Genomic DNA, 11,076 nt, shown 5'->3' with positions numbered 1-11,076 from the left:
TATATATATATAGTGGACAGGTTAACCCACCTGTCCAATCTAAAAATGCAGCATACTATACATAAAACACGAGACTTGTGTTCGTTCATCAGTAACAATGACCAAACAGCTTAACATGGTTAACCTTTATTAATGGTTTTTGCACCGTTTCAAATAACAGTATCGTGTTTTGTTATATTTACAATAAAGAACAAACTTTGGAATGTCAAATACAAAAAGAACAAATGCATCAATACAACTCAATACAAAAACAAAAATAACAATCTGAAAACTCTAAACATCTAAAGGAATGACTGAACTGCATGTGGTCAACGCAAGTGGAAATAAAGTTACGATGGTCATCAAAAGTGTTTAGGAACAGACATTCCAGGCTCATTTACAACATTTAACATTAATTTTTTTTTTTTTACCTTTGTTTTTTTTTTTTTTTTTAAATCTAAACAGGAAATGGAAGCTGATTAGTCCACCTCTTCCATCCTAGATGTGTCATCATCTTCCCCTTCAAGAGGGGGCATGTCCTCAGTGGGTGCAGAGGTGTTATCGTCAGATGTCACATCATCTTCATCAATACCTGGAAGGAAAATAGGAGCAGATCAGTCAGCAAAGCGGGGTTAACTCGTTTACTGGCAAACATACCACCAAAAGATACAAGATTTAACAGATACTCACCAAGACCAAGTTTGATCATTCTGTAGATGCGGTTGGAGTGGGTCTGTGGGTCATCCAGTGTGAATCCTGAGGAGAGCAGGGCGGTCTCGAAAAGAAGGATGACCAGATCTTTCACAGACTTGTCATTCTTATCGGCCTCTGCCTTCTGCCTCAAGGTCTCCATGATTGGGTGGTCAGGATTGATCTCAAGGTGCTTCTTTGCTGCCATGTATCCCATGGTGGAGTTATCCCTCAGCGCCTGAGCCTTCATGATCCTCTCCATGTTGGCCGTCCATCCATATGTGCTGGTGACAATGCAGCAAGGGGAAGAAACTAGGCGGTTGGAGACTGTGACCTGCAGAGGAAAACAAAAGCCACCGGTATCAATCAGTTGAACAATAAAACAAATTCCGTTGTTATATTGTCATTTGGTTTCATCAGCTTACCTTTTCAACCTTCTTCTCCAAGATATCCTTCATGATTTTGCATAGGTTCTCAAACTGAGATTTCTTCTCCTCCTGCTTCTTCTTCTCCTCCTCATCCTCAGGCAGCTCCAGGCCTTCCTTGGTTACTGAAACCAAGTTCTTGCCCTCAAACTCCTTCAGCTGCTGGACACAGTACTCGTCGATGGGCTCAATCATGTAGATGACCTCCAGGCCAGCTTTGCGAAGACGCTCCACAAAGGCAGAGTTGGCAACCTGGTCTTTGGTCTCACCTGAAATGCAGGCATGATAATGTTGTTCATTCATGCCATATTGCCCACATGAGACAAGTTTTGTTTGCCGAACGCATGCTTTTGATTGGCAGTTTTAAAAGTGTCCTCACCAGTGATGTAGTAGATGTGTTTCTGGTTGTCCTTCATACGTGTGACATAGTCCTTCAGGGACACCATCTCATCTCCAGAGGCTGATGTGTAGTACCGCAGAAGCTCAGAAAGCTTCTTCCTGTTCTGGGAGTCCTCATGGATGCCAAGCTGTAATAAGGAAAACAGTCAACTGTTATCAACAGTGCAGATTTATTCAGCTGAATGTGCAAAAAAAAAAAAATTGCAGGCACTACCAGCTACCACTGGCTGCATTCAATTGTTGTTAAGCTACTTTATAATATTCCTACTGCTAGAGCTAAATTATTCAAGCAAAAGAATTAAAGACAAGATCTGGTAACCTTGCACCTCACTCAGTCAAGGCTGTGGATACTGACCTTGATGTTCTTGGAGAACTGCTCGTAGTACTTCTTGTAGTTGTCCTTGTCCTCAGCCAGTTCTGTGAAAAGCTCCAGGCACTTCTTGACCAGGTTCTTGCGGATGACCTTCAGGATCTTGCTCTGCTGCAGCATCTCTCTGGAGATGTTCAGTGGCAGGTCCTCAGAGTCCACCACACCCTTGATGAAATCTGATAGGAAGCAGAAAGGAAACTGTTAAAACTCTAAAGATTCCATTGTGTCATTTTCATTATGATAATTCTATTATTGTTAGGGAAATTGTAATCCACACTTTAATACTCACTGAGATACTCTGGGATGAGCTCCTCGCAGTTGTCCATGATGAAGACTCTGCGCACGTACAGCTTGATGTTGTTCTTCTTCTTCTTGTTCTCAAAGAGGTCGAAAGGAGCACGCCGAGGCACGAAGAGCAGGGCACGGAATTCAAGCTGACCCTCTACTGAGAAGTGCTGTTAGGCAAAAAAATAAAAATAAAAAATTAAAGTGATTATATATTGGACTACATTATATCAGACATAATTTTCCTCCTATAAAGCACTGCTACATTTTTAGGTATTTTTAAAATAACATCTCAAAAGCCCAACCTTGACAGCCAAGTGGTCCTCCCAGTCATTGGTGAGACTCTTGTAGAACTCTCCATATTCCTCATTCGTGATGTCATCTGGGTTTCGGGTCCACAGGGGTTTGGTCTTGTTCAATTCTTCCTGGTCAATGTACTTTTCCTTGATCTTCTTCTTCTTCTTCTTTTTGTCTGACTTGTCATGGTCATGTTCTTCATCTGATCCAACATCCTCAATCTCAGGTTTGTCCTCATCCTTCTCCTCATCTTTCTCCTTCTCCTCCTTCTCTTTCTCCTCCTCTGCCTCGTCGTCACTCACCTCCTTGTCCCTCTCTTTCTCCACCTGAAGGAAAATACATTTGGTCACACACTAAAGAATTTCCCTACACCTTAGCCTTAGGCATAGCTGGACAGGCCATCAGGCATACAGGGCATTTGCTTGGTGGGCCGATGGTGATTTTTCGTTTTTATGGGCCGATGATTTTTTTTTATTTTTTTTTTTAAATAACAGTATAAACAATGAAAGGTGATGGATTGGCCAGATGCTGGCAGATGTGTAAAAATAACTCAGTTGTTTGGTGGTGGCTATGGCGGAGTTGCCACAAGAGGCCAGGTGGATGAGGGAAAGGGGAGGCAGGAGGAGCAGAGACCCGAGGCGGCCGCCCGTCCGAGTGTCAGGTGAACTGAACTTCAGGTAAGAAGTTATGACCTGCAGTCTATCTGGGTCAGATATAATCCAAGTTTAGGTGTAGTTTATTTTCGTTGTGCTGAGTTTTTACCGTCAGTTACAATAACTTGTACTGCGTACTAGCTAGCATGACGGAGTTTCTACAGCTGAGTGGGTGCTATGTTACTGATAGTGAACTTTATTCTATTCATAAGGTTAGTTAGTAGAGTTGCCAACCGTCCCCTGAAAAATGGAATTGTCCCGTATTCAGAGAAAATATCACGTGTTTCGTATTGAGCTGAAAAGGAACACAGTTTGTCCCGTACTTCAGCTAGAATGGAAAAAGACACAAAGCTGGAGTTTTTCTGTCTTTACGCTGTCAGCTGTCTCTTCAGCTACCTTCACACTGCAGGTCTTAATGCTCAATTCCGATTTTTTGATCAAATCCGATTTTTTTGTCTGCTCGTTCACACTACAAATAAAATGCGACAGAAAACGTGCTCTAGTGTAAACGTTCAAAGTGGCCCGCATGCGCAAAAGAAGATGTCACACACAACGCGCTCTGTTTAGACACAGAGCAACAATATCGTTTGACTGATGGCCGTTAATATAAAGACTTCGGACTTCATGTTTCCCAATTTTTGCTTTAAGTTATTTTGTTATTTCCATAATAATGTAAATAACTTAATCATTATCCTTATTGCTGTTTTAGAGGAGCGGTGCTTCAAGGGATAGTTGCAGATTTCTGTCAGAATCTGAAGATTATGCAGTACAAATAAAATGTTCACGTTTCTCCAACGTTGTCTTCCCAGCAGTTTCACCGGATGGCCAGGAAGCGTTCGCGATGTCTTATCGGGCGCTTCTCCGGCGCTGATAATTGGCGTCTGTCTTGTGTCAGTGACGTAAAAGACGGATTTAATGTGACTTGACCGTTCACACAGCAGTCGCTTTCTGAAACATCGGATGTGTATCGGATTCAGTACCACATATGAAAGTGACCCAGATCGGATTTGAAAATATCGGATTTGTGCCGTTCACACTGTCATACCATGATTGGATATGGGTCGCATAGGGTCAAAAAAAAAAAAAAAAAAAAAAAAAAATCGGATTTGATGCGCTTTCGCCTGCAGTGTGAACGTAGCCTTCTTCTCTCATTCAATCGTGAAACTGATCAATGATCAGCTGATCGGCTCTCTTGCTTGTTTATCGCCCACTTTGCGCCAGAAAGAGGAAACCAGCAGATGTCGCACTAAACAACAGCAGCACGTTTAAGCTTGATCAGCTGTTGTTAGAATTTATTTAATATTAATTTCTAGTATCAGCTGATGTTTGCTGTAGCCACAGCTGTAAAAGCTGCTGGTCCTTATGTCAGTTTGGTTATCTGGGGAGAGGGAAGCATGAAGTTGAAACCAGGAGATGTCCTTACTGAATCATCAGAGCTGAACAGGTGATGGAGAAACAGGTTTACCTTTTAGGTGACATGGATGAGTTGAAGTTACTGTGCAGGGGCGGGTCTAGCAAAGCTTTGCCAGGGGGGCCAGGTAGTGGGGCATTAACAGGGAGAGGGGGGCACAAAGAAATACTTTTCTTTCTTATTCTCATTTAAAATATCTAGCTTTTATTAAATAATTATCTGAATCTTACAACCAAAGTTTTTATCTGATGTACAACGTATTGAAATCATACATATACCAACAAGACTGTGTACATCACTGTCACAACAGCGTTTGTTTTCATTCAAAGGCTTTATGGTTTTTCCCTATAATACCTGGTGGGCCGGTCTGTAGTCAAAATGCCCGGGCCAATTTTTTGTCCCAATCCAGCCCTGGCCTTAGGGAGTCACTATTTTATAATATCAGTGTTTCTGAGATTAATTGAGCAACTTTCTCAGAAGTCTAAAGTGCAGAAGCTATCTGCAATAGTTACAAATTTAATTTTTCTATGGGATCATTAAATATGACTTAAGTACTTACAAATAGCGTAATAGGGTAGCCAATGAACTGTGAGTGCTTCTTAACAATCTCTTTGACCCTTCGCTCTTCAAGGTATTCTGTCTGGTCTTCTTTGAGGTGCAGGATCACTTTAGTTCCACGTCCCAGTGGTTCAGCTGTAGAGGAAGACTATAGGTCAGTATACTTTATAACCACTGGGTTAAATGATTAATAATTCACTTCAAATTCGGGGTTATATCACTTACAGTTGTCTACTTTAACTGTGAATGAGCCACCAGCAGATGATTCCCAGGCGTACTGCTCGTCATCGTTGTGCTTGGTAATGACTGTCACCTTCTCGGCTACCAGGTAGGCAGAGTAGAAACCCACACCGAACTGACCGATCATGGAAATGTCAGCTCCAGCCTGCAGAGCCTCCATGAACGCTTTGGTGCCGGACTTTGCAATTGTGCCCAAGTTGTTGATCAGGTCGGCTTTGGTCATGCCAATACCTGTGTCAACTAGGGTTAGAGTACGCTCCTCTTTGTTGGGAATGATCTCAATTTTGAGGTCTTTGCCAGTTTCCAGCTTGGAAGGATCTGTGAGACTCTCATAGCGGATTTTGTCCAGTGCCTGACAGAGCAAAACAAAATGTTAATTGTTTAAACAAATTCCAGAATTTATTCTGTATTGATAATAATATAATTCAATTTCTTAAGGGAAAAAAAGCATGTAATTTAATTAATTAATTTTTTTAAATAATAAACACAGCAACACAGACTAATATTGAAAACCTACATCTGAGGAGTTGGAAATAAGTTCCCTAAGGAAGATCTCTTTGTTGGAATAGAAAGTGTTGATGATCAGGGACATAAGCTGAGCAATCTCAGCCTGGAATGCGAAGGTCTCTGCCTCCTCCTCCATTGGTTGGTCATGCATTTCAGGCATCTGAGTGAAGACGGAGAACAAATATTGTTTTTTAGAAAACACATTGACTAAAGTGACTGGAACACAATATAAAATACTCTTTTTATGACACTAAATGTTTGCATCCCAGCAATGTACACTTGAAAAACACTGCCAATCCTTCTTATGTAAGATGTTGCAGTTACAGCTTATCCTTATTAAGTAGCCTCGATGTTACATTAAGGAATTAACAGCAGTCAAACGAAAGCAGATTCTCTGTAGATGTGTAGTATATAGTGACTTTCCTGGGTTTCTTTCTTGCTTACTTTCATAATTTTGTATTAAAAAGGTACAAGGACCGTTTTTTTCCCCCTTCTTGGACTGTGAATTTAATCTCTGCTTGGTTATTGGCTAATCAGAGATTAACACGTGGCTTGAATTGCATATCCGTGTCAGCAGAAATGACTCCACCTGCTGGTTTCCCAGGTGAAGTGCAGGTTTCTAGAAGGTACGAGGAGGCAAGAAGAACTCTCTAGCAGTTTCCATAGGAATCAAAAGCTCCGCCTCTCATACAGCTGACGAGATTATAAGAATGCACACTCTGTACCTACTGATTTTGCACTGAATTAAAACCTGGTACAAGGATAAGGTGGCCCAAAAATCTTGCAGAAATTTTAACACAGGAAATTTGATTAAGGTTCAAACAGTTAAACCCCTGCTTAACATAACACCTTCCTCCCAAATGCATCACTAAAGCATCCTGCCATGTGACTACTGTCCCGCAGGTTTGAATTCTGAAATGAGGCACAATAGGAATCAAATTCTTATTACCGTTTATGAAGCTGACATTAATATTCTCAGAGCAGATATTATTACTTTTTTAATCAGTTTTTAAAGACCAAGTGCTGTAACTAGACTTCACCCTTTCTTCACTTTAGCTTCACTTTTTATCCAGACATGACAAAAATGTCAGCTTTGTTTATAAATTAATGTCAAATAAGCTAACATTTAGTACTATTAAATCTGAATTTCAGGGAGTGTAATATTTACGTATCCCAAATGTCTGTGGTAAGGCTGTTAATGTATTTACCTTGGTTTGCAGTGTGCCCAAACCTCCTGAGGAAGATGTGTAGAGATCCTTCCTTATTCACAGGTTCGTTGACTGCTAATGCTCCTACGGAAACTGGTGTAACGGTGCGGTTTTTATACCCTCTATGACCATTCGAGAAATCCTCCTGACACAAGCTTCCAGAACCGTCTGGAATCCTCTTGCTCGGTGGTGGCCACTCACTGGCCCGGTGGCCTGTCAATCATGGTGCGTGTACATGCCTCTCTGCCTTTCTTGGCAGAAGGAGGCGGGATTAAGGGAGGGGTCGCTGAGCCTAATGAGTAAGGCATGTGAGAGCAGAAACTAAAATGAACCATGCTGTATTCACTGAAAACTCCAGAATACATGATAAATCAAACGATGTAATTGATAAATGTAAGCCAGCTGTATAATGCGCTTCTCTAATACAACTTTTCACCTTTCAGTATTATTGTTTGTAGGAAGCAAGAACAAGTGATAAAATAAAGTGCAGTAGATCAATAAAAAGTGACAGGTGTCATTTTTAAAATATATTTTATTACAAATTTGATTGCTTTTCATAAAAAATGTTACAAAAGAGATACAAGTCAAACCCCCAGTGACTTAATAATACTCTTAGTGATTGTCAGAAGTTTTACAAGTGGCTGATACAATATAAACTAAAGCCACTGTGGTCTGTATTAATTCCATCAACTTTTTCTGACTAGCACATTGTTTACTAACAGAAATTCTGCTAAAAAATAATGTACATTTAAATTAGGAACATAAATTACAAAAATAAAAATGAAAGCCAGAAAAAGTCTAGTAAATAATTTAGTCAACTTCCTCCATTCTTGATGTGTCATCGTCGCCTTCCAAGACTGGCATATCTTCATCAGTGGGCTGAATTATGTCTTCAACTGCAGAATCATCATCATCAATTCCTGTGTATAGATATACAGCCATTAAAAAACAAATTCCTCAATTAATGTATAATAACCTAACTACTACCTGAATGTTTAAAGGAAAAGATATACATACCAAGACCAAGTTTGATCATTCTGTAGATGCGGTTAGCATGTGTCTGTGGGTCTTCCAGTGTGAATCCTGAGGAGAGCAGAGCGGTCTCGAACAGGAGAATGACCAGGTCCTTCACAGCTTTGTCGTTCTTGTCAGCCTCTGCCTTCTCCCTCAAGGTCTCAATGATTGGATGCGAGGGATTAATCTCAAGGTGCTTCTTTGCAGTCATGTAGCCCAAGGTGGAGTTGTCTCTCAGTGCCTGAGACTTCATGATCCTCTCCATGTTTGCCGTCCATCCATAGGTGCTGGTGACAATGCAGCAAGGGGAAGCAACCAAACGGTTCGAAACTACAACCTGTCAGGATAGAAATTCAGTATTTTTAGTATGTTTGAACACAGTCAAGCCAACTTCTCATCCCTAACAATGTTAACTATAATAACTGTATCATTTTCTGAAGGAGAAAAATTACCTTTTCAATCTTCTTGTCAAGGATGTCCTTCATGATCTTGCAGAGGTCCTCAAACTTAGTCTTGAGCTCTTCCTGCTTCTTCTTCTCCTCCTCATCCTCAGGCAGCTCCAGGCCTTCCTTGGTTACTGAAACCAAGTTCTTGCCATCGTACTCCTTCAGCTGCTGGACACAGTACTCATCGATGGGCTCAATCATGTAGATGACCTCCAGGCCAGCTTTGCGAAGGCGCTCCACAAAGGCAGAGTTGGCAACCTGGTCTTTGGTCTCACCTGTTAAAGTTATTTCAATATGGTGTTTAATGAACTTAAACTACTGGGGAATACTTGAAAACAAAGGAAAATAAACCACACTGAATAACTTACCAGTGATGTAGTAGATGTGCTTCTGGTTATCCTTCATACGAGAGACATAGTCCTTGAGGGAAACCATTTCATCTCCAGAGGCTGAGGTGTAGTAGCGGAGCAGCTCAGACAGTTTCTTCCTGTTCTGGGAGTCTTCATGGATTCCAAGCTAAACATAAAAAAACAGCGTGTCATTTTGTGGTATTAAAATCCATGCTAGATGATTGGTATCAGACATTTTTTCTGAAGTTTTAGAGTTGAAGAAATTCAGATGGATGAACCTACCTTGATGTTCTTGGAGAACTGCTCATAGAACTTCTTGTAGTTGTCCTTGTCCTCAGCCAGTTCTGAGAAAAGCTCCATGCACTTCTTGACCAGGTTCTTGCGGATGACCTTCAGGATCTTGCTCTGCTGCAGCATCTCTCTGGAGATGTTCAGTGGCAGGTCCTCAGAGTCCACCACACCCTTGATGAAATCTGAGTAGGGAAAATAAACTGGTCAGCTTCCCAAAGCCAGGAGTTGAGTTCCAAAAACAATTACTAATAACTATAAATTTTGAGAGAATGCGTCAAGATTTATGTGTTACTTCATTGTTACTTACTGAGGTATTCTGGGATCAGTTCTTCACAGTTGTCCATGATGAAGACCCTGCGCACATAAAGCTTGATGTTGTTTCTCTTTCTCTTGTTTTCAAAGAGGTCAAATGCAGCTCTTCTGGGTACAAAGAGCAAGGCGCGGAACTCCAGCTGGCCTTCCACTGAGAAATGCTGCGGGGGTAGATATGTATTAATTAGCATGACATTATTGCAACTGGTGTTGGTAAATGTGTTTTAGAATGATCATCACAAGAAGATTTAGCTTACCTTCACAGCCAGGTGGTCCTCCCAGTCATTGGTAAGACTCTTGTAGAACTCGCCATACTCTTCATTGGTGATGTCATCAGGGTTACGGGTCCAGATAGGCTTGGTCTTGTTGAGCTCCTGGGCATCAATGTACTTCTCCTTGACCTTCTTCTTCCTCTTGTTCTTGCCATCCTTTGTATCTTCATCCTCATCAGAGCCAACGTCCTCAATCTTAGGTTTGTCCTTGTCCTCAGCAGCCTCCTTCTCAACCTCCTCTTCCTTTTCTCCCTCCTCCAGGTCTACTTCCTTCTCTCTTGTCTTCTCCACCTTAAATATGCAAAGGCATATTTACATTTTGCTTTGCCATGCCATTATCACAGTCAATGTGTGGTTATTATCAAGTATTGATTGAATAATTGTTCTTACTGTGTAATTAAAAACTTACAAAAAGTGTGATGGGATAGCCAATGAACTGTGAGTGCTTCTTCACAACTTCTTTGACGCGCTTCTCCTCGCAGTACTCTGTCTGGTCTTCCTTGAGGTGAAGGATCACTTTTGTGCCTCTGCCAATTGGCTCTCCTAAAATCAACAACAAAATTAGAACCGTGGCAGACAGGGTTAAAATGACTGATTCAATTGATCTGTAAATGAGGGGACTAAGACATACCTGTATCAGGCCTGACTGTGAATGAGCCTCCAGCTGCAGACTCCCACACATACTGCTCGTCATCGTTGTGCTTGGTAATGACTGTCACCTTCTCAGCTACCAGGTAGGCAGAGTAAAAACCCACACCAAACTGACCGATCATGGAGATATCAGCCCCAGCTTGCAGAGCCTCCATGAAAGCCTTGGTGCCGGACTTTGCGATTGTGCCCAGGTTGTTGATCAGGTCAGCTTTGGTCATGCCGATACCTGTGTCAAGGAGGGTCAGGGTGCGAGCATGCAGATCAGGCCTGATTTCAATCTTCAGGTCCTTGCAGGACTCAAGTTTGGTGGGATCCGTCAAGCTTTCATATCTGATTTTATCCAAGGCCTGCCGAGAATAGATAACTCAATTAAAATACTTTTTTTTGGCAAAAAATATAAGGGCTTGTTTTACATTAAAAAAAAAAGGAAAACATGATGCGGAAGTGTTTATTTCCCTTACATCTGAGGAGTTGGAGATGAGCTCCCTAAGGAAGATCTCTTTATTTGAGTAGAAAGTGTTGATAATAAGGGACATCAGCTGAGCAATTTCAGCCTGGAAGGCAAAGGTCTCCACCTCCTCCTCCATAATGTGTGCAGAGCTCTCAGGCATCTAAAGGGGGAGAACATATTGGGTAACATTTTTCAGAAAAACAAAATTGAAATTGTACCTCTATATTTTTTGTGTTTTCGAATAATTATATTTTCACCTGTAGTTTA

General features: G+C 41.3%; 2 protein-coding genes across 4 annotated transcripts in view; both read right to left on the bottom strand.

Annotated features, from left to right (window-relative positions):
• Positions 1-422: 422 nt before the first annotated feature.
• On the bottom strand, positions 423-7,208 carry hsp90aa1.2 (heat shock protein 90, alpha (cytosolic), class A member 1, tandem duplicate 2). The gene is made up of 11 exons (XM_005724993.1): positions 7,023-7,208; positions 5,825-5,974; positions 5,293-5,659; positions 5,069-5,202; positions 2,454-2,771; positions 2,153-2,318; positions 1,849-2,039; positions 1,474-1,621; positions 1,095-1,363; positions 670-1,003; positions 423-571 (listed from the first exon to the last, which is right to left on the bottom strand). The coding sequence occupies exons 2-11, from the start codon at positions 5,972-5,974 to the stop codon at positions 459-461; spliced, it is 2,190 nt and encodes a 729-aa protein (XP_005725050.1). The 5' UTR covers positions 7,023-7,208; the 3' UTR covers positions 423-458.
• Positions 7,209-7,564: 356 nt separating this feature from the next.
• The window catches only part of hsp90aa1.1 (heat shock protein 90, alpha (cytosolic), class A member 1, tandem duplicate 1), a 4,613-nt gene continuing 1,101 nt past the window's right edge, over positions 7,565-11,076 (bottom strand). For all 3 annotated transcript variants that reach the window (XM_013908748.1, XM_005724991.1, XM_005724990.2), the window contains 10 exons: positions 10,820-10,969; positions 10,339-10,705; positions 10,117-10,250; positions 9,693-9,998; positions 9,431-9,596; positions 9,115-9,305; positions 8,851-8,998; positions 8,489-8,757; positions 8,040-8,373; positions 7,565-7,942 (listed from right to left, as the gene is read on the bottom strand). In XM_013908748.1, coding sequence (XP_013764202.1) covers positions 7,833-7,942; positions 8,040-8,373; positions 8,489-8,757; positions 8,851-8,998; positions 9,115-9,305; positions 9,431-9,596; positions 9,693-9,998; positions 10,117-10,250; positions 10,339-10,705; positions 10,820-10,969 — 2,175 coding nt within the window. In that variant the 3' untranslated portion in view covers positions 7,565-7,832. The remainder of the gene's footprint in view (positions 7,943-8,039; positions 8,374-8,488; positions 8,758-8,850; positions 8,999-9,114; positions 9,306-9,430; positions 9,597-9,692; positions 9,999-10,116; positions 10,251-10,338; positions 10,706-10,819; positions 10,970-11,076) is intronic.

This window comes from Pundamilia nyererei, unplaced genomic scaffold, assembly GCF_000239375.1.
Source record: "Pundamilia nyererei isolate P.nyererei 1_Seehausen unplaced genomic scaffold, PunNye1.0 scaffold00013, whole genome shotgun sequence".
NCBI lineage: Eukaryota > Metazoa > Chordata > Actinopteri > Cichliformes > Cichlidae > Pundamilia > Pundamilia nyererei.
The sequence above is the reverse complement of the archived record's forward strand: the minus strand, read 5'-3'. Positions and strand labels throughout refer to the sequence as shown.